The sequence below is a fragment of the Cadophora gregata genome, assembly GCF_030347475.1.
Source record: "Cadophora gregata isolate MNR1 chromosome Unknown scaffold_2, whole genome shotgun sequence".
NCBI lineage: Eukaryota > Fungi > Ascomycota > Leotiomycetes > Helotiales > Ploettnerulaceae > Cadophora > Cadophora gregata.
Window position 1 is genome coordinate 3462654 of NW_026695925.1, and position 21971 is coordinate 3484624.

At 49.0% G+C, this 21971-nt stretch overlaps 7 protein-coding genes across 7 annotated transcripts; 4 read left to right on the forward strand and 3 right to left on the reverse strand.

Annotated features, from left to right (window-relative positions):
- Positions 1 to 1469: 1469 nt before the first annotated feature.
- Positions 1470 to 2521, reverse strand: ONS95_008424 (uncharacterized protein; the record flags this gene model as incomplete). The annotated part of the gene is made up of 4 exons (XM_058501978.1): positions 1470 to 1588; positions 1645 to 1879; positions 1939 to 2102; positions 2263 to 2521. The coding sequence occupies 4 exons, from the start codon at positions 2519 to 2521 to the stop codon at positions 1470 to 1472; spliced, it is 777 nt and encodes a 258-aa protein (XP_058363300.1).
- A 1666-nt stretch (positions 2522 to 4187) lies between these two features.
- On the reverse strand, positions 4188 to 5924 carry ONS95_008425 (uncharacterized protein; the record flags this gene model as incomplete). The annotated part of the gene is made up of 3 exons (XM_058501979.1): positions 4188 to 4928; positions 4975 to 5831; positions 5888 to 5924. 3 exons carry the CDS (start codon positions 5922 to 5924, stop codon positions 4188 to 4190), a joined length of 1635 nt encoding a protein of 544 aa, XP_058363301.1.
- A 44-nt stretch (positions 5925 to 5968) lies between these two features.
- On the forward strand, positions 5969 to 7698 carry ONS95_008426 (uncharacterized protein). The gene has a single exon (XM_058501980.1). The coding sequence runs from the start codon at positions 6272 to 6274 to the stop codon at positions 7559 to 7561; it is 1290 nt and encodes a 429-aa protein (XP_058363302.1). The 5' UTR covers positions 5969 to 6271; the 3' UTR covers positions 7562 to 7698.
- ONS95_008427 (uncharacterized protein) lies at positions 7699 to 8996 on the forward strand. The gene has a single exon (XM_058501981.1). The coding sequence runs from the start codon at positions 7963 to 7965 to the stop codon at positions 8650 to 8652; it is 690 nt and encodes a 229-aa protein (XP_058363303.1). The 5' UTR covers positions 7699 to 7962; the 3' UTR covers positions 8653 to 8996.
- Positions 8997 to 11073: 2077 nt separating this feature from the next.
- NOP1 (Small subunit processome complex component) lies at positions 11074 to 13621 on the reverse strand (the record flags this gene model as incomplete). Its single annotated transcript, XM_058501982.1, has 3 exons — positions 12136 to 13621; positions 11185 to 12016; positions 11074 to 11132 (listed from the first exon to the last, which is right to left on the reverse strand). The coding sequence occupies exons 2-3, from the start codon at positions 11798 to 11800 to the stop codon at positions 11074 to 11076; spliced, it is 675 nt and encodes a 224-aa protein (XP_058363304.1). The 5' UTR covers positions 11801 to 12016; positions 12136 to 13621.
- A 357-nt stretch (positions 13622 to 13978) lies between these two features.
- ONS95_008429 (uncharacterized protein) lies at positions 13979 to 14879 on the forward strand (the record flags this gene model as incomplete). Its single annotated transcript, XM_058501983.1, has 3 exons — positions 13979 to 14030; positions 14078 to 14400; positions 14448 to 14879. 3 exons carry the CDS (start codon positions 13979 to 13981, stop codon positions 14877 to 14879), a joined length of 807 nt encoding a protein of 268 aa, XP_058363305.1.
- A 3963-nt stretch (positions 14880 to 18842) lies between these two features.
- On the forward strand, positions 18843 to 19436 carry ONS95_008430 (uncharacterized protein; the record flags this gene model as incomplete). Its single annotated transcript, XM_058501984.1, has 1 exon — positions 18843 to 19436. The coding sequence occupies one exon, from the start codon at positions 18843 to 18845 to the stop codon at positions 19434 to 19436; it is 594 nt and encodes a 197-aa protein (XP_058363306.1).
- Between the last annotated feature and the right edge of the window lie 2535 nt (positions 19437 to 21971).

The following is a 21971-nucleotide window of genomic DNA, read 5'->3' on the forward strand; positions in this document are numbered from 1 at the left end:
TTTACTTCTCCCCTCCAAGAACCATTTACCGCACCAATCCCAATCCCAATCCCAAATCTCTCCAAGAAAATAGGTAGGTACCTAGGTATTTACCAAGCTCCCCCTACTCCACTTCCATTCTTGGTCCCCTCCCAAGCTCCTCTCCCAAGCTGCTTCACCTACCATACATAGGTACCTACCTACCTAGGTAATTCAATTAGCTAGCTCAAGCTCCCACAAGCTCCTACAAGCTCACATTTACCAGACTTTAGCGCGCCAGAATACCTCTTTAGGCCACTTAGCTCTACCTACCTAGCTCTACCACCATGGTAAATCGATCTACTGTAAGGTAGCAGCATATCTTGGTAATTTACATTACATCTGGGTAAATCCCCTACCTACCTTACCTACAGTACCTACCTTATCTTCCTTGATTTCCATCCCCTCCCCCTCCCCCTCCCCCTCCCCCTCCCTCGAGTCCCTTTCCCCTCCCCTATGGTACCATACACGGCAGCAGAGTGGCATGGCTACCTTACCTTACCTTACCTACCTCGTGGTGCGCGGTAGATCGTACCTCATGTAACGCAATAATAAACCACGGACGGAGTATGCCATCTCTCTCCAACACACTACGAGTACCTCCCCTCCCTTCGTACAGTGCCTAGCCTAGCCTAGTAACAAAACAAAGTAACATCGCCTCTCACCTACCCCTCCATCTCCAGAGTCCCCCATCCATCACCATGCACTCAAATCAATATGCAAGAAGGGTCTTCCATCTCGACAAATCTACTTGTAGCCTACAGTAAAATCCGAGATCGACAGATATCAAGCCCGTCCGCCCACCCTTGCCATCGGAAAGAACTGCATATCTACCCTATGAAACCACTGGAGAGATTATTTCCCCTAATTTCAGCAACCAGTGTTCAATCGTTGTATCAGCACATCAATATATCATACTAATTAGAAGCCTCTCTCGTTTCCTTTCCACTTCCTCGTATGCATGTTGTACGTTCGATGGGAATTGAAAGGTCCTTGTTTACTGTTCATATAATGCAGTATGCAGAGAATAAAATAAAAAAGAGAACCACCCGCAAGAAACAAATATATATCCATCCGTGTCTAAGGTATTGCTCCGTCCACCATCTAAGCACATAAAGCACCGTCCAATTTTTCTGGAATCGGCCCAGATTCTTTATTCTATGCCATGCCATGCCCTGCCATGTCCACTCTATGTACTTTCTCGCAGCCTGGGTATGCTCTGCTCTGCTCTGCTCCACTTCAAACTCAGTATAGAAAAAAAAAATCATCGTTCGCTCATTCGTTCCTCGCTTTGGTCTATATTCGGTCCAATCCAGTCACTTCCACTCCCAATCTATGCATGCATCTCCAGGTTGACCAAGTTTTTCCTCCTGTCGTACTGTACAAAATCATATTATTTTGCGGGGTATATGTTGAATGCCTCGGTTGGACGCGGGGGTCTGTATGTCTCCTCATAGCTCCTTCTTGGATCCCTTTGCCTTGCCATTGGTTCCCTTTTGTAACGCCAAAGTCATCTTGTCGAATGCAGCGAAGGTTCGTGCGATGGTTCGGACACTGCTGACGAGCAATACTGTATTCACTGTTAGCGTCTGCTCATGTAAGTCCCGGGTCCAGCTCCCAACTTACAGCCTGGGATAACCATCCAAATGAAGTTCACAGCGAAAAAGTATACCCAGAAATAAAGGAATTCTGGGCGACTGTATGCAGCGGCATTGTAGTAATGGTCGAACATGGCGGTGGCATAGTAGAGGACCAATCCATACATTTGTCCAACGCAGACGATGATTTGAAGAGGGTGTCGGAGAGGGTTCGAAGAGGTAATGAAGTAGGCAATGAAGAAGCACATTGGTCCCCAGGTGAACTGTTACGCAATCAGTCAGTAATGGCTTCGCAGATCTTGAAGCACCCAGGGGAACAAACAGCAGTGACAGTCTCCATGCAAAGCACAAATGGGTCAGATGTCAGGTATCTCGAATCCGAAAGCGCATATTCTTTCCATAGCTGACCAAATAGATCCTGAGCGGGTGCCATTCGTGTATGGTTTACGGAGAAATAACCTTCGAAGCAAAGATGGATAGCGCCAGCTACATTAACCTTAACGTCAGCACCTTATCCCCAAATTGACTTGCAGTTCCAATTCTGCACCCCCCACTTGCCTTATCAAACTGGCCTCTGGCAACAGATATGCGTCCTACCGCGATAATGAAATGATATGAAGTTGGCAGAAAACAGGGAAGAACATACAAATCACAAACCACCAGATAGCAGCCTTCTCCTTTCCAGGCAGATTGGGATGGACCTTATCAACCCAGAGCTTCGTTCCCCCAACAATGGTGAGAATCATGGTCACGAAAATGGACAGAAGTACCTGCATCGTCATCTCGTTCGCAAGGTAGGCGGCGATTTCGACCTCCAGAGGATAGAATGGATGGCTGGCGCCCATCAATGGCGAGGAAGCGTTCATGGTAGAGTCGATGATTGAAGCCATATTTACTTCCTGCATTTTGTGGTTGTTGGAAGAAGAGCAAGGTGGTGGAGATAAGCAAAAGGAAGCTTCCAACGCCTTGAAATGTTTCAATTGAGCAAAGCAATTGATTATTAGGTGTCAATTGAATGGGAGATGCAGAAGATGAAGCTGGGTGAAGGGATAGGCGAGGTAGGAAAGGTAACGTCTCACTTCTCTTCTAGGGAAACGATATCAAGAAGGGAAGGAGCGAAGATGGAAGGGTCGAAGGCTCGAAGGGAAAGTGGGAATCAAGTCTCAAAAGCCACGACAGCAACACGAGCGAGCAACACAGCGCAGAGTGTGCAGTGGTGCGGCCAAGGACGAGTAGGTAGGGGAGCGGTCTGGTCTGCTGGATCCATCACCCAGCCTCCTCAGCAGCAGTCTAGCATTTACGGTTACCTGGGCCCTTGTCTCAACGAGTGCTGGCTAGGGGAGGCCTGGCAGGCGATAGCTGTGTGATCAGCACCTGGGAACGATAAAAACATAAAACATGCTTGCTTGCTTGCTTGCTTTCAGCGGGTGTGCGGCGCCTTCAGCGTGTGTTTCCATTTGTGCAGGGCAGGGCAGCAAGCTGGAGCTATCGTGTGGTGTGGTGTCGCTTGCATCGACTTTACAGTAAATTCTATGGCTCTGAAGATTCTAGGGTGGACCCTTAAATGCAAGAGCCCGTAAGTTCAGGGGTTAGCGAATTCTTAGGTGTGGCTTTAACTGCACCCAAGCTGCATTGGGGGATGCGCGTGGGTGGTGGGAGCGAATAGGAGCGCCCACTGAGCCTGTGGGATGCATGGGACAGGTCCATGGAATGCACTTCAAGACAGAAAAGCCTGGCCAGGCCGGCCTTGACTGATGCATTTGTTTAGGCCGCGAGGCTTGTGGTGACATCTTTCTTGGATATTGGACAAAATCAATGACGAGTGCCGCCTCCTGACGCTATGGCAGCCTATGAGAAACATCCCATTTGCTGGTGAAGACGATATCGAAATCGGCGGCCACGACAGCATGTTCCCTCTCTGTCCCCGACTCCCCGAGTCCCTTGCACCGTAAAGTTGCCAAGGCAGAATCAATTGGGGGAGGTGGATCAGACGTTGAGGGAACATCGATCTCCAGGGAGCTGTGGGCACAGTGGAGCAGTGATAGAGTGCTGACCAGCTGCTCCCTAGAAAATGGACAAGGCATCTGGAGGCCGGCCGGCCATGTGGGTACTGCTGGACATCACGATGTTCTGTGCCGTGTTGTTAGTATCACTGTGGCGCGAAAGAAATTCGTGGCTCTAAAACCGGCTTCCGCTACCTATTTTACCGTAATTCGTTCAATTATTCCACGAGATTATCCACTGTAGCGTGCTGTGCACGATTACCACATGGATCGGACTCCTATTGCCTTTTGTAAGCACCGAAATGGCTTTAAGCGTAACGGAAAACCCTAGGTATGAAGGTTTTGCTGATTTCTGTCCCTGAGTCATGGGTAACCAGACTACCACAAAACTGGAGTCTGGGGTACCAGATGCATGGCTGTAGCGTGTTCTTGTGCAACACCGTGCAAGGTACGAAGTGTCAGGTACCGCACTTTGCTGGTTGAGGTTTAGACCTCGGGATGACATGACGATTCAGAGTCAGGCGGCTTCGGTATTTGATGCCGTGCATACCTTATGTTCAACTCTAGATCACCTGTTTCCAGTAGGCTCCACGAACTTTCGGAACCGAAATGTGTCTTCCATCTCGTCACTTCCACCGCTCATTGCCGTTATTCCTTCGTCCTCCATGAGATCCTCAATAGTGACGTGGCCTCTCTTCTCGTCGGCTGGTATAAGATTTAATGGGCTCTCCTCGCGCTGACCATAAGCTTCCGAACCCTGCAACTCAGCCTCCTGCCACGGAACCTCGTCGTCATCTGAACTTGGGATAGAGGCCAAAATGTAATCCTGAGAATCGCTGAAAAAAATGGCCGGACTTGGAGAGTTGACATTCAGCCAGCGACATATCGTTCTCCCCAGCAGCTTCCCACCAGGTATTTGGGATTGGAAGTCGACAATCCTTGGTCGGTCCCATGAAGGCTCCCATATGTGTACCAGCCCTCGGGACTCATCGCCCTCACACCTGATCATAAGCACTTCGTTGATTGAGGGGTGCCACGTTACTTTGGCGATAGGCGCATGCATGATCATTACCGCTCGAAGTATGCGAGTCCCAATGTCCCAGATCCAGATAGTTGTTGGCAAATTCTCAATCCTGGTTGCAAGAAGGGTGCCGGAGTTGTCAAATGACATGAAGTTTGTGCCAGTCTTAGGATCGGCATTGTTCGTAATAGGGGCTCCTGCTGTTGGTGGGCATATTGTCTGGTTTGCTGGTATAAACTCCCGAATTAAAGTGCCATTGGGAGCCGGGCTTATCTGCTCTTGCCAGATCTTTTCAAGTCAGCAGGCAAACGTACGACCTGGCAGTAAATTTTACCTGGAGGGATTCAGTAGGTTTAACAGCTGTAGTATGAACAACGCTCATGCTTTCCGAGAATGACGGCGCAGACAAGACTGTCACTTTGTCGGTAAAGTCTCCAACAGCCATGTGCAGCCCATTCTTGCTCCAGTCGAAAAGCTTAATTCCAGCCCCCAGCGTGAGATCACTATCTTCCTCTGATGTGGGTATGGGACCATTCCAAGCCTTGAACAAATGACCATCCGCAGTATACACCAGCAATCGGTGTCCTTGAGACGCAGATTCCCACACAGCCAGGAACCTACCTTCAGCGCTCCATTGTATTCCTTGTGCGTCAGCGGTATCCGGCCACCACGACCTCTTAACGTCCAGGGTATCTCGTGAATGTATGCTTATAATGTCCTTCCCTCCTGTTCTTGTCAACAGAGCCAAGTTCCCGGCACCTGGTCGATATGCCAGCCCTCTCCCAGCGACTCCTTGACTGTAGAATTTCGGCGAGTTGATCTCTACCGATTTCGACGTAAGGAGATTGCAGATAGACAGTTTCAGTCCAAAGTCCGAGAAGATACATATTTCGTCATGATCCGCCCCGAACAATACATACGCAATCTTGGTGGTGCCTGATGTCGGATTAGAGATGGTAGCAGAGAATTGAGAATTTGTCGTCGAGTAAACCCGGATGCTGTCCGCAGAAGCTAGAAGTATTCGACTTGACGACGCAGACCACAGAAACCAAGATACGGACGATGCTAGCTCGGGTGGAAGTGATATAACGCGTGTTACCTCCAGAGAGCGCGTCGCTCGAATACTGAGCTTAGATGTGAGAATCGTCGCAATGTATGCGCCATCTGGACTGGGGAGAGATTGAGTGGATGCTACATTTCGTGCAATGGTTAGCTAGATCACAAGTAGCGGGATGCAAGCTGCTTACATTTGAGCGACCGCGAGAACCTTATTGTGGGCTCCATTGTTGAGACGTTTGGGATTGAAAAGACTGGTTTGTTTACTTTTGATGCACCAACTGCACCAAATGCTTGTCCAATGCCAAGCCTTGGGCCAGTCTTTTCCACTTCAAGCCTCGGGCCCGATAAGCTTGCGATAACACTGATAACGCCGTAAGCCGATTCTGGCGGCGAGGCGGCCTGAGTAATCCCCCACTTCCATGAATAATCTCAACCTTCTCCGGAGCAAAACGACCGTCACTTCTCTTCATGTTTGCAATTACTGCAAGAAATCTTAGTGTTTACACATCAGGACGGTCTGGGATGGTACCATACATAAACAACTGTTGATCGGCTCAGCATTCACCAGCATTATGGCTGCCTTTGTGAAGAGATCCGCGAAGCTTGCCCCTCACTTACGATCAGCTACACAGCTTTCACGGAGAGAAATTGCCTCTGCAACATCTGCAATTCAAGAATATCCTCGCCATAATCTTCCTCCAGAACCACTTGTCCAACCGAGGAGAGAGGCAATCAAGAATGCTAAACCCTTTTCCGCGTTCCTCACAGACACCTTCCAGCGTCAACATGACTACCTCCGCATCTCCATAACAGAGAAATGCAATTTGCGATGTCTTTACTGCATGCCAGAAGAAGGAGTCCCTCAATCGCCACCTCCGAACCTCCTCACAACGCCCGAAATCTTTCTACTATCCTCTACCTTCGTCTCTCAAGGCGTCACCAAAATACGACTGACTGGTGGTGAACCTACTGTACGAAAAGACATTCTTCCTCTGATGCACCAAATCGGTTCACTCCGATCACAAGGACTCAAAGAGCTCTGTTTGACCACCAATGGCATTGCCCTCCACCGGAGGCTGGATAGCATGGTCGAGGCAGGACTTACAGGCGTGAATCTTAGTCTCGATACTCTCGACCCTTGGCAGTTCCAGATCATGACGCGGCGGAAAGGCTTCGAAGCGGTGATGAAGAGCATAAATCGGATACTAGAAATGAACAAACTAGGGGCGAGCATCAAGCTGAAAATCAATTGCGTGGTAATGCGGGGTATGAACGAGAGGGAGATAATACCATTTGTGGAGATGGGACGAGAACAAGACCTAGAAGTGAGGTTCATTGAATACATGCCGTTCGATGGTAACAAATGGAGCCAAGGGAAGATGCTCAGCTTTCAAGAAATGCTGGATATGATCAGAGAAAAGTACCCAGGTTTGCGGAAGGTCCTGGATCACAAGAACGATACAAGCAAGACATACGAAATACCTGGGTTTGCTGGAAGGATAGGGTTCATTACAAGCATGACACATAACTTCTGTGGAAGCTGCAACAGGCTTCGAATCACGAGCGATGGCAACTTGAAGGTCTGCCTCTTCGGCAATGATGAAGTCTCGCTTCGAGACATGATCCGGAAATCCAACAACGGGAATCCAATCGACGAAGAGGTATTCGAAGCCATGAAACAGATCGAAATGGACAGACGACAAGGTTTACCAGCATCTGGAAGTTCATTGGGTGGTACAGAGACCGAGCGAGAACTGTTAAACATCATTGGCATTGCGGTGAAGGGCAAGAAGGAAAAGCATGCTGGGATGGGAGAACTGGAGAATATGAAGAATAGGCCAATGATCTTGATAGGTGGGTAGGTCTTCCATCTTCTTGATATTGGGTCTTCCAAGTTACGATTGGGCTTTTGCATTGGCGGCGTGCTTTCGGTGTATACCCAGCAATGATGTATGTAGGTCATGATATCACGAGAATAATGTATTCACATGAACCATGAGTGTGTGCTTTGCCAAAGTCTCTTCACTGACACATAACCCCATCAGATGATTTGTCCACCAAGAAGTATGCGCCAAATCCATGTCTGAGAACCACTTCAATCTCATGCTCCCACCCTCTCTGGAAGCAAATCCCAACCCACCTCCTCACATCCTCCCCAGCGTCAAGTCTCCGTCTCTACTCAACTCGATCCATTTCACCCACACCATCAGAACCACCACCCACCCCAAAACTCACACACCTCACCCCCTCCGGAACAGCCCACATGGTATCCATCTCTCACAAAGCTCCCACAACCCGCCTCGCCACCGCAGTCTGCACACTGTATTTCTCCAACCCCACTGCCCTCCCTCTAATCCGCAACAACAGCATGAAAAAGGGCGACGTGTTATCCGTGGCGAGGATAGCGGGGATCATGGCTGCGAAACGGACAGCTGACCTGGTGCCGCTGTGTCATCCCATTGCTATTACGCATGTGAGTGTTGAGTTGGAGGTTGTTGGCCAAGAGGCCGGGGAGCAATTTATCGAAAGTGGAAAGGGCTTAGAGGGAGAGGGAGGGGGAGAGAGTGTCTCTGTGCCCTGGCAAGGAACGGGACAAGGCGATGCGTATCCCTTCAACAATCCTTCTCCCGATGCACCTCAACATAACCTCCACAGTTCAACAATAAAAACAAAACCAAACGCACAAACTAAACCATATACCAGCGGATATGATAAGAAGGAGAGAGAAAGCAGGTTCGGCAGCATCAACATCACAGCCACAGTACAATGCGACGGCAAGACAGGCGTTGAGATGGAAGCCCTCACCGGAGCCAGCGTAGCTTCTCTCACAGTTTACGATATGTGTAAAGCTGTCGACAAAGGGATGCGTATCGAGGGATTGAGAGTGATCAGGAAAGAAGGTGGCAAGAGTGGAACATGGGTTGAGGGGGAGAGCGTTGAGGGTGTAAAATAGCTGGGAGTTCTGGGCGACCATGTAGGGATGCTTGTGTGACATTCGCAAGGACCTGCCCATTTGTGAGAATTCGTGTGAAGGAATTAAATCTTCGATTCCCATGAGTGTTTGGGCACGAAGTTGAACTACACCTGCCACTGTTGTGTAGTACCCTGGTTGCCGAAAGGGTAAACAAAATACTCGCTTAGCTGCACAACCAGCAGTTGTGACTGGTCAAAGGAGGATAGAGACTACCCACAAGTTCTCCTGTATTAAGTCTTACAATCTCATAATACTGCCAGGTTTACCAAAGGTATATACTAGAAACCAGCATCGCTTAATCGAGAAGTATCCAATTAGTAGACTCATCCTTTGCATTAGCAGTGAGAGTACCCTTCTGCTCCGACATTCACAAGTCCTTCTCTTTCTATCTCGCTATCTCGTAGTTTCCGCAAATATATCAACAGATCTCGTTTTTCATGAACGTGTTCTGCTTCTGTGACGCGCACTTCCAATTCTCTATTGAACATCGTTAGAGTTCGGTAAAAAACGATATTCCAGAAAAGGCATTGAGCTTTTATGGTGGCATAGCCATTTGTTTGCAGTGCTATTAGGCAATTGACAATTCAAGAGAAATCTATACTAAACATAAGAACCACAAAGCTTGCACGTGAGGATTACCTAGCTACAGTAAGGGATGATAGTGCTAGATCCTGTCGCTATAAGCATAGTAGAGGGTTGGAAAGTAACAAACTCCATCAAAAACGTGAAGTCCAGCGCTAATGTACCTGTCTAATTATATGGAGAGGGCTCGATTTAGAAAAACACAGCGAGTCATAGAACAACTGTCTATGACTGGTAGTAAGTACGAATTGAATACACAGTATGTATGTTTTGACGATGTCGGTTTATTATCCGTTCACTGTGACCCAGGTTCGAAATGAAGTGTGGTGGAAATTCGGGACGTACAAAAATTGCTCTTTTCCCACAGCTATCAAAACTCCAGTGAAAAGAATCAGAGTCCAGATCTACTGCGCCTGAGGCGAAGAGATTACCTGCTAGGTATTGTCCTGTGCGAATACAATTCCACAGTCGACATTACCGCACCCCATCCAATACAAGAGCCGGCGATACAAACTAATGGACAAGATCAACCAGCTAAAAATAGAGCAGGGAATAAGAAAAAAGTCTCTTTTTATGATGTATCATGGTGGCCATGGAGTGATAGTGCCGTACAAGAAGGCAAACTGTTGTTCGTGTGGCATGCTCTGGGTCCGAAGTGGTGAACGATGATGAAGTTATGAGCTTTTCTGGAGATTTACCGATTTCCAATTTTGAAATTAAATGGGCTGCTGAAATAACTTTCAAGGGTTCCTATAGATCGTCAGAACCCTTCGAGTCCCGATCATAGTTATCAACATTGTAGTCACAGGTCCATTGAGATGTTCTCTTCGAAGCACTGCAGACCGTTTCAAACGACCTCCGTATCCTGATAGATCCATGCAATGTATCAGCAATAATAACGCAAATCAAATTGACCTCCTCTTTCCCCAGAAGAATACATTTCCTTTCCGCGTGTGCGAGGTGCTCTGTTTCAATACACTTGCCATGACAGGCATACGGCAATAGCTTGAGAGATACTTTTGCATATGTTCCGATCCATATACTCGAGAACAAGGGACTACCAGTGCAAAGCAGGTGTTCACTGTGGCTATTCTCTATGCTATTCTGATGCATAGGGTGGGGAGATTAGTCTGGAGATGAAGAATGCGGTAATCAGTAGAATTACTTCCCGATTGTGTGATAAATGGCATCAGGGAGCCGAGTGCGCAGTCGAAGGTCTTGGAGATGGGGGATAGTGTGGGATTAGAAGTGGTATCGAAATCAGAAATGGGAGTTGAGAAGATAATGAAGGTGGTGGAGAAGATAGAGAAGATTGAAGTTGATATGGAAAAGTTGATTTAGTGAGCTGACTTACTTAGTGGCAACTGCAGAAACTGGAACGTGGCTCTTGAGCGTTATTAAATCTACCCAAATTGTTCGTCTGCAAGGAACTCCAATGAACCAATAAATTGAACAAATATGTTTGATGGGAGTGGATGACTTAAAGCATTTGCTTTTGGTTTCGTGCTCGGAATGTGCCAATCAGACCTTGAGCTCCGTCGCACACCTGCTCCTGCCGGTGCTCCTGCTGGCAGGACACAATACAAAAGCTGATATAGCTAATCCAAGAGGAATCCTACCGTTGAATGATAGCGCATACATCCGGTCTCCGTTGGGGGGGCACATGCAAAATGAACGAGATCCCAGAGCGTATTTGACAATCTTTTTGTAGAACCCTATGAAACCTGGACGCCAGGGACCTGAGTGTTACACCGGAGAAAACAAAGAACCTTATTCCTGACAATATGAGAAACCCAGAGACGCGACGAAGCAGTGTATCTATGTAGTAGAGCGTACGTAGCGACCGACAACAACACAATGATCTCTCTCGAAGGGTTCTGTGAATATGATTAGCTCTATGAATATGGAGAAGAGGATCGCAGCATTTACCCAAAGTCAACTGCTCCAAGGGCTTGATTCTCTCCTCTCTCAACTTCTGGACCTCTCTGGCGAAAACAGCTTCTGGTGCAGCGGTACTGTCGATACAGTTTGCCTTGATGGAAACAACGATACCACCACCAACCTTCAAGAACAAATGTGCGTTCAATCCAACAATACGGGCCTGATCAGGTTGGGCAACATCTGCGAAGATAACATCGACCATGGAAACCAACATTCTGTACTTGAGCGGGTGACGGGCATCCTCGATAATTGGGATAACGTTTGTGCGGTGAGTGGCCATGTTGATCAAATCACGACCAGAGCGGTGGGAGAACTCAACAGCGAACACAGTTCCGGTAGGCCCAACGATATCAGCGACGTGAGAAACGGAGGTTCCAGAGGCAGCACCGAGGTAAAGGACCTTTGCTCCAGGCTTGATGAATATCTCATCCAGACCACCCAAGACACCAGCTGCCAACTTACTTCTGAAAGGATTCCAGACACGGTATTCGACCTTGGTGACACTTGGGGTTCCGTCTGCGTTGGCTGGACCGGAGTTCTCGACGCTGATGCGCTTCTCGCCGTAGACTGACTCGCCGGGGGAAAGGTTCTTGGTCACCAACATGTCTTCCTTGCCACGAGCGACGAAGATACCAGCATGACGATGGGGTTCCTGCGTAGATTAGAATTTGCGATCTCGCGAGCCGAGGAATCAAGCTTACAATGATGGTCTTTGCGCCACCCTTTGCTCCAGCTCCTCCACGTCCTCTCGGTGCACCACGACCTCCGCGAGGTGCGCCTCGTCCACCACCACGACCGCCTCTGCTGTCGCCTCGACCTCCTTACCCTCCGGTCAGCTACACTTGGTCTCATAACAACGCGCAAAGGCATTGGGGAATCCTGCGACCCCAAATATCCAGACGTTGGGGCAATTTGAAGTCGCGGGGATGTGAAACTGACCTCTGCCACCACCTCTCGAGAAACCGCCTCGTCCGCCTCTATCACCACCGCGTCCACCGCCAAATCCTCCTCGTCCTCCTCGATCTCCTCCGCCGCGACCTCCTCTTGGTGTGTATGCCATCTCAATTTGTGGTGTTGGGGACAATTGGCGTGTAGAGATATTTGGGCCTTGATGGTGAAGCTTCAAGAAATTTTATTTTTCACCGACTGAAGCTTCACCCATTGGTTAGATCAACTAAGCGAGCGCTAGTCTGCGATAGGAATGGTGCGATACGGTCTGGTGTGGCTGGGGAGGAACTGGACTGGAGTGGCTGGTGCGACCTCAGCCTCACCTCGTCAAGCCCGAACTTCTTTCCACCAGTTCCTGACTCCAGCTTTGTACCTTGGCAACACCCGACTCAACATCTTCGTCGTGAACATGTCGAGGATGTTTGATGGCCAGAATCAAACAGAATCGATACCATCACCGCTGCCTCTCGAGTCAGGAAATCTCGTTACCATATATCTATCCTTCCGATGGCCTCTAGCTGGGTCATGCCTCCCGCTTCCATTGCGGATCCTCGTCTGTGACACACATGAAGAGCTTCATTGATGTGTAGCGTTTTCTGGTTACATTCGCCCGGGTTTTTAGGCACATCAGTCACATCATGAGGTTGATCGTTCGTCTGCACATTCCCCCAGCTCTGTTTCATTGAATTGCATATGAAGAGTCACATATTCGGAGCATCTTTCGTTACGGCTTTCCTGGTTGCAAATCTCACACATTCTCGTGTCGCGCGACATGTTATACATCCATCATCCAGATGAAGAGCCTCATTAATCCAGCTAGCCGCGTCTCATGAGTGCGCTGGAGATGGGAAAGCGCGTCCAGCTGATTCTGGCATATGCCGTCTGAGCCTTCAGACGAGAGCTTGCCTCAGACGAGAATTTTTGATTTTGCTGTCGCATTGGTAACATCGAGGCTTAGACCTGCCAAAAGTCGTACCATAAAACATTTTGGTGGTCTATGGGTGTGAAGTCGCACCTTTTACCACCGGTTGCTATGACATCGGATTTTTTTTCTCCTTGGGTGTGGTCCACATGTCCCAGTTTTTGTTCTATGTCTTATCAACTTAAGCATGTTAATACAACGTTGAACCATACCAAAATGGCCATCTCTCACGATCGACGTTGCGAAAGACCCGAGATATGTCGTCGTTGATACCGAGCGGGTTTCGATACAGTCTCGAGACCGACAGGGTGTAGGGCTGCCAAGCCTCTGCGCCTCGACGTTTCACCATCCTCTTCAAGGCCCTCAATTGGTCAACTCTGTTTTTAAGCTTCAATTCCTACGCTCTCCTGCCATCCCGTCTTCACCTCGTGGGGTTGTCAACGGTGCATGGCCCGACATCAGATACGTCGATAGCCTTTGGTACCGGCTTGGCAGTTATGCTTGTGTCGAGCTCTTCTGTGAATCATACCCACAGCGGGGATGGGGTCTTCTCTTGGTAGGCTGAAAATCTTCATTGAACGCATTGAGCTCTGGTGAGGAAGATAGAGGGGCTAACCCTTGATCTGAAGAGCCCAACTGGGGGTTGATTATGCTCATGGGGTAAGTTCAAGAGACGGAAAACAATGGTTCCGGAAAGATCGTATCCAGGGTTGGACGGCGAGCAAGACAATGGGCGAGTATAATAACTAAACGATATCTACATCTAGGGACTTTCTGTCCATCACTGCATTCATCTTCAACCTTCCCTCCCACCGAACTCTCTCATTCTTTCCCGAGCGCCCCAGCGGCCGCCACAATCTTTACAAAACATTCTTTAATCTTGAATCTTCAGTCAATCCTTCAATCATAATCATGCTCTTCAACACTTTGTCCATCTTCGGCCTTGTCGCCATTGCTTCAGCTGGTTAGTATTCCATCTTTGATGAAGTGAGCTTCATTGACATATTCCAGCTCCTCATCTGCACTCGAGATTTGAGAAGGAAGTGGGGGCCCCTGCTGCGCGGGGACTTCAATGGACACCAAGATCTGTCACTCCACGAAGCAACAACTATGTCACAAACTTCGTCAGTGGATTTGATAGCACAGTGATCATCCAGCAGCAGACGATCACCATCCTGCAACTATCGAATGCTCAAGCACTCGCCGAGTTGCAATTACAAGCAGAGCTTCTTTTGGTTCAAGCCATCCAGCAACAACTCATTGCTCAACAGCAACTGCAGTTTGCCATCGACAACATCCGCATCAACACTTTCCTGAATGTGAACCCGAACGTGGTATGTAACTCTCGCGCTTGTGTGGCAACCAAGACTAACACAGCCAGAACACCGTCGCAGTCATCCTCACACAAGTGAATGATAACCGCGACCAAAACAACCGCAACACCCGCTACTTCACCCGCCAAATCCAAAGCAACCCCTCCGCCTCGGAGCAAATCTTCGTCCAAATCACCGAAGTCTCCCAGATGAACATCGGCGACTTCAACGTTCCCACACCTACCGCTGAGGGAGCCGCCTCACCATCAGGAGCCGCCAGCTCAGCAAGCTTCGCAGCACCAAAGTTCGGATCGTATACTCCAGGTGGAAACGTCTCGCTCCAGGCTCAAGGAATCAACTTGTATCCATTCGGTGTCGCAGCGCCAACATTCGGTAACTCGCGGGGATTCATCGATCCTGCGCTGATCATCCAGCCAAGCCAGCAGCTTTTCGTCACAAACCAGAATCAGAACCAGTTCAACGTCGTTGTCATCGCATGATTCCGCTTCACGTGCGCGTCATGACCAACTGAGACCGAACGGAAGGCTATCTGATTTTTGGAGTTTGGGGCTCGGGGCTCGGGGCTCGGGGAGGGTAGATAATCTGCCTCTTTTATTCTTTCCCATGTATGTAAGTATGTATAGATAATACAGGTGCTCTTGATTGAGTAACCTGTTCATTGGATTGGGGGGTTGGGAGTGGGTTGGCGGGTAGAGGATGGGATTGGGCGGGATGGGGTGGGAAACGCCGACGGTAGAACCGAGGCTGGAGTTTTTATCTGCTTCTTTATGCGCACAGTTAGGATACCTATCTCATGTCTTATGTCTATCTATACGTAGTGTATGAAGAAGACGTTTGATGAATGGCAAATCAGTAGTCTCCTATACAAATATGTGATTTCCTCAGTTGAATATCTGTTATAACCAGTTACAGTACTTTCGACCTAACTTCATCTTCCTTCTCTCATCCTCCATCTCCTAGCCTACTGCACAGTAAATATCAGAACTGCGATGAATCTTCTTACCTCCATAATTCCCCCAACACCAAATATCTATCTGTCTGTCATCCGTCATCCGTCATCTGTCTGTCATCTGTCATCTGTCTATCATCTGTCATCTGTCGTCAGTCGTCTCTCTCCCGCAGCCGCTTCCGTACGCACGCACCATCCCACGCCCCCAAACCATCCCAACTCTTTTCCTCGCCTCTTTTTTTTTTCCCTCGCCTATTTCCCTATTCTCCATCCATCCATCCATCCATCAAAAAAATCTCGCCTAAATATTCCACCCCTCCCCCTCACCCCCATCGCGTTTCAGAACCCGTCTGATCCAAGTCTCCACCTGACACACATGTCGTTCATGCTATGCTGTCTGCGGTCTGCTAGCCTCGAGCGCACTACTGGGCGAGCGCAATGACTGGGCGAGCTGGGATGGTTCATCTGGGATGAGGAAGATGGTTAAAGGATTTAGTCTGTTCAGGGCATGAATTTGAATTGAATTGAATTTGAATTGAATTGAATTGAATTGAATTGAATTGAATTGAATTGAATTGAATTGAATTGACGAGGTGAGTAAAGGCGAGTAAAGGCAAGCAAGGTCAGAGTTCCTGATGAAGGAGGGAGATGGGGAGGTTGACGGGGAGATTGAGAGGGAAGAGACTTACTTGCAGCTGCTGTCCTCCCCCTTAAACACCACCAAATAATGGAACAGATTCTACATCCCAATAGTCTTACCATACCATATCAGCCAACGTATAAACTACAACACTACCCTTGATTGAAAACTCCCAAGTTCTCAGCCGCATTAGGTCGTAGATGTGCCATGATCCTAAGGTCTCGACATACGCCCACCACCTGGTAAGTTACACCACAAGGTTTGATTCCAGATACACCCTCTGTCGCGCACGCGTGGGTCAGAGTAGTCGGCGTTAAATGTACCATTTACCTCTCAATCTATATCAAAACGCAAGTTGGCTGAGCGTGAATTGAAAAATGCTTTCCTACTTGTCCTTCTGCTCATGGTTCTGATTACTATACTATTTTGATTCAGGAGTGTGGTGACGCTCCGCTGGCCCTCCGGGGGCTGCTCCCGCAGGGGGAGATTGCTGTTGGGCTTCATAGGTACTCTGCCAAGACTATCTTACAGTACAAGTACTGTAGTGTGTTTTTGTTTGGGCCGGCAGGTAAGGTAAGGTAAGGTAGGCGGGAATAAGGTATTTCCCGCCTAGCTGGGAGAGGTGGAGTGAGAGGACGGGATGTCTGTCTCATGAATGAGGGGAAGAACTTTGAAGGGGATGGCAGGGTGTCGAATACCATTCCAATAATACAGTATTGTCTTAGATCGTTTTTACTGTATTATTCATTCGCTTAATGATCATTACAGTATCAAGTTCTGCAGATTTACTTCCAAGTGGGTGGGTAGGCAAGTTCGAGATTTACCTACATCTAGGTTCTTACCTCACTAAACGAAGATAAGGTAAGCAAGAGTTGAAGCGTGATGGGAAGGCCACGGGAGGAAAGGAATAGATGGATGGCAAAGAATGCAAGAAAAGAATGAAAGAAAAAGCCACTGGCCTCAAACACGCGGTCAGAAACTGGGACAGGAAATCTCATCTCAACAGAGGCGTCGAAGAGAGCTTCTAGAACGTCGAAAGGGCTAAAAAGCCGCTATCGCGGGCAGTATCCCGCATCTTGAAACCCGCATCTCCAGATCTCGATCAGCAGTACCTACCTACCTACCCACCCGAGCTACCTAGTGAACTCACTCCATACCTCCAGCTTCTCCAGTATCTCCAGTATCAGTACGCAGCGTAGTAGTTGGGCCAGTAGTTGTGATAGTAAGGTAGTTAATTTAGTAGCAGTCAAGCAATGAATCTCCTCATCTCCTCATCTCCTCATCTCCTCATCTCCTCATCTCCTCATCCTCCACAACTCCAGTTCTCCATACCTAGCACCATCACCACGCAGCACCCGCAAACTCCATCAAATCTCCCCCAAATCCAGTCCCAAAACACCAACGATAAACGCCGCCCCCCTAACCCGCACAAAATCGGGCCTAAACACTCCCTCTACAGTACTAACATTATTCCCCAACAAAACTTACCCGGCGCTTCTCCCCATATTCCCGCCGTGACGGACGGACCGTAAATGTCCTTCCTGGTCGTGGTGGTGGTGGTGGTGGCTCAAGGAATTTCGCCACAACCCTCGCTGAAAATCGCAGGTCTGTCTGCGCACCAGCCCGCTACCAGAGAAAAAAAGAAATCGCGCAGATCTCTAGCGTGTCTCGCGTGTACTGTACAGTAGGGGAAATCTCACGTGCAGCAAGGAAGAAATAGATCGATCTGGTCTCGCCCGTGAGCCCGGCCTTGACCGATGGGCTCAGTCTAGCCGGGTTTCCCCATGTAGCCGCAACGGAAAAACCTGTGTGGTGAGGGGTGCTGTGATTGGATGGGACGATGGCTTGGAGAGAGTCGGCGTTTGGTGGGGTTGCCTGGTTGCGCAACTGCGATGCAACTTGGACCTGGGTGGCGGATTTGGTAGGCTGTGGGAGCTGGAGAGGGAGGGAGTAGTGAGGGAGACTGACGATGAAAAGACAGGGGGGAGCTACTGTGGGAGGATGTAGATAGGAGGTAGGGATCAGAAACTTGCCTCAGTTTGCCTGGCGTTTTTTGGAGGGCAGGGCGCAGGTGTGAGGAGGGACAGGGGGCTGGCAATCTGAGGGTGATGGCTGGTTGGAGATTGCGAATGGTGGGGATGCGGGATGGAAGAGGGAGGGGAGGGGTCGGGTGGAATTGGGCTAGATGAGTAGCAGCACAGCTTCCTTTCGTGTAGGATCCTCCTCACGCTGAAATCAGCGGCTTTTCTCTTTCCATACCCACTACTACCTACCTACCTACCTCATACACACATACCTTGCCATACATAAGTATAGCTTCCCCCCCATCCCCCATTGATTCCCCAGATACGTATTCAGTTACCGTTATCCAACATTCCAACTCTCCACTCAAATCAACCATTCTTGTCTTTTCGTGTTCTGGTCGATCGTACGTCAAGGCCAAGCCTGCTGTACTCCTCCGCTCCGAACTGTAACCTCTAAGACAACTTGCAGACGATCAAGCAAGCAAGGAATTCTGTCATATACGAAGAAGCGGCTTCCGCCTACAAAACACCTCCACTCTTCTCTCTTCAATTCGAATTGAGTTCGCCTTGAAAGAGTTTCGAGATACTTCCGTACCACCTACCCGGCAAACAAAACACCACACAGCCTCATCCTTGCGCCTCACCTCGGTCATAAACGACAAACGAGATACGAATCCAGCCGATACCTCCACAATTGATCAGCGGAAGGGTTGCACCGAGTGCCGTCACTCTCATCTCACAAAAGACATCGAGTCCTCACAACTTCTCTGACCTGCAATAAACTCGGCCGCACTCAAATAACATACACAACCACCCTCCAAAAAAAAATATGGGATTCTTCACCCGCACAAAACGCTCCTCGACCTCCTCCTCCGCCGCATCCACCGCCCCAAACAGCGGCATCACCACCCCCACCGCAATCGACAACCTCACCCACTCCCCAACCCACCACAGCACCACCACCTCCTCCCACATATCCACCTCACCCACCTTCCCACTGTCGAAAACCCCCTCCCGGCTCACACTCACCAAGACCCTCACATGGGGCAAGCGCTCCAAGGAAGACAAATACAGGCGCCGGATTGAATCCTGGGAGCGCGAGGACCAGAACGAGTGGGATGCGCCGACGGCGAGGCCGCATGGCCGTAGGAGGAAGTTGGGGAGTAAGAAGGAGCAGGAGGTGTTGAGGGCGTTTGAGTGGAAGGTCTGTGGGGAGGGGAGGGATAGTATTGATGGTGGGAAGAGTAGGAGTTGTTTCTCCGGGGTGAGTCCTGGCTGTAGTCGCATGGGGAGTGTGGATGATGGGTGTGTGGGGTTGAGTTCTATGGAGAGGGAGAGGATGGGGAGTGGGTTGGTGAGGGAGTCGAGTAGGAGTGATAGTTCTGGGGAGGGCTCGGTGGTGAGGGCTGCGAGTGAGGAGTAGGGGCTTACTGGATGGTTGATTGATGGACGTGTTTGAGTATGTTGTTTTGATACCTGGTGGTGATAGATGGATTAGGATTGGGATGGGATGGCGCCTTCGGCGTTTAGATGATTGAATGATTGAACGAACGATGGGATATATCCTCCGTATGTATACTTGGGAGCGAGGAGACGGAAAACATGGGATCACAAAAACAGCGGGGTGGAATGCAAGACAGATAGATAAGAAGTCGGCATGCTTTCAGGGTTAAATGAGTTTATACTAGTATTGTATAATACCAACCATATCAAGAAGAAACATTTTAAGCAATCACTGCTTCCTTTCTTTGAATGTCGTTACTCTCTTCTCCCTTCTTCCATCCTCGACAATTATATATTAACTTCTCTACCTTCTCACTCTACCTCATCAAATCCTCAGCCCATCCTTCTCCTCACAAGTCCTCGGTTACCCATCGTCCTCCTCAGTCACCCATCTCCCCATCTACCAATCTACCAATTTCATAAAACCCATCTACAATGTCTGCTACCTATGTTACGTGGTGCGTCGTCACATCATCCCATCGACCCATCCGCAGCACAGCACAGTCGGCTCACATCGGCATTTGCCCCTCCTCTCTCTCCCTCCTCATGTTTTCTTTTCATCCCGCCGTTGCGTTTCGCCACCCCGCCCTGCCTCGCTTACCACCCCAGACAGACAGGAGAAAAGACAGGCCAAAGGAGGAAAAAAAAACAGGTTTCTCGTCAGGGGTACAGGACGATGAAAAAGAGGGGTCCAGACCAGGGCAGACTCGTCATGAAAGATGAAGGGGAGCGGACGGGCATCCCGACGCGATCTGCCCTTCCAAACTACGTAAGATTACATACAGTACTGTACAGACCTGCACACAAGACAAGACAACAGGATGCCAATGAGAGTAAATACAGTAGTAAATAATATGGGTTATGATGATTTACGAGGATATCGCACACACCACCTACGCAACTCACCCACCCATGTACCCATGCACCTACTAGTACTGTAGGTTTCTGCTTTCGTAAGGTAGGTAGGTAGCTGGAGGTGGAGATAGAGACGGAACAGAAAGGAGGGGTGCGGGCAGCGGTTTAGATTTGGAAAGTGCTGGATGAATAGATACATACACGAGGCGTGGATGACTTGGGAGAATAATGACGATGAAGTGTACAGGACAGGGATACACGGGTACAAGCTTATCGCGGGGTTGGGGGGGTAGAGGGAATGGAGAGGAGAGGAGAGGAGAGGAGAGGAGAGGAGAGGAGAGGAGAGGAGAGGAGAGGAGAGGAGAGGAGAGGAGAGGAGAGGCGAGGAGGAGTAAGTTAGAGCGTGATCAGAGTCGAGAGTCGATACTGTATGGGGTGGGGTGGTGAGATTGGACGTCATGGAAATCGTCATGTTGCATGTTTTGTGTCTTGCACGGTACTGTATTTTAGAGTGGTTTATCTGGTAAACCATCAGTGTACGAGTACGGATTGCGTACCTTTTTGGCTTGAGGCAGGGTGGGAGGTGGGGTTGATGTAACCTCACTTACTGTGTGGAATATTCTGGCGTAATTTACTCGTATGGCAAATTTACTTACATGGTTACCAGGGGATAGGTATAGATGGGTGGGAAAAGATCTACAGTGTGACCAGGGGGGTGTTGATTGATCTACAGAGTAGACTCGCCAAAGTCGTTTCTAGAAGGTGTGCAGGGCAGGGCAAGGGTGTTTGGATGACTTCATCTCACATCGAGATACGAGTACTACTGTAGCTGAACAGTGACTGACTGCTTTTGTTCCCCCAGTCATCGCTCATGTTTATGTGTAAGTTAAAGTTTAGACAGGAGGGAAGTTGCAGTCATTTCCCTCGCATGGCTTACTCGGCTCTGACCTTGGGTTCTCGGATTTCCGTCTCGGTGGGTCTCATACAGCCAGCATATGATTGTCTATTCTTCATCTACTAGTGTGTTCTTCAGGCGTTCTGCTGTCAATCTCATTTGCAGCTTTGTACGGCGCAGCTACTTGTGGGTAAAGTGCAAATGCCTATTCCACTATAAGTTGCTTAGCAGACGACATGGGTTCGATCTCCATCTATCTGGGGAGCTCTCAAGACTGTGGTCGGCGTATTAAGAATGTTGTCGGTTGACTCTTGGAGATTGCACTTATCTCCTCCTCCTCCTCCTCCTCCTCCTGCATTTTGGTGTCGAGCGTGAGAATGAGGATGGCCCAATAGGAGTAAGCTTGAAATGGACATCTCAACTGACATCTTGGCTAGAGACTTGTCTGAGAAATCCGGTTATGTCTTTCTTCTGGTTCTGTTCACGGGCAAGTACGTTGCTTTCTTTACTATATATCTGTCAATAAGTCCATTTTGCTATAGACAAGCTGAACACTTCAAAGACCAAGAGATGCCTTTAATGAAATCATGTTCTCTTAATTCTTACTGCTGGAGGAGGTTCAGGCATCAAGGTGTAGAAAGCCAGTTGGGAATCAAGCCGACAGCTTCCTGGTTATGGATGAGCGAGCGAGCGAGCTGCAAGATC

Excerpts from the sequence above, each read along its gene's own strand:
- ONS95_008427 (XM_058501981.1), top strand. The coding sequence starts at position 7,963 with ATGGTATCCATCTCTCACAAAGCTCCCACAACCCGCCTCGCCACCGCA.
- ONS95_008426 (XM_058501980.1), top strand. The coding sequence starts at position 6,272 with ATGGCTGCCTTTGTGAAGAGATCCGCGAAGCTTGCCCCTCACTTACGA.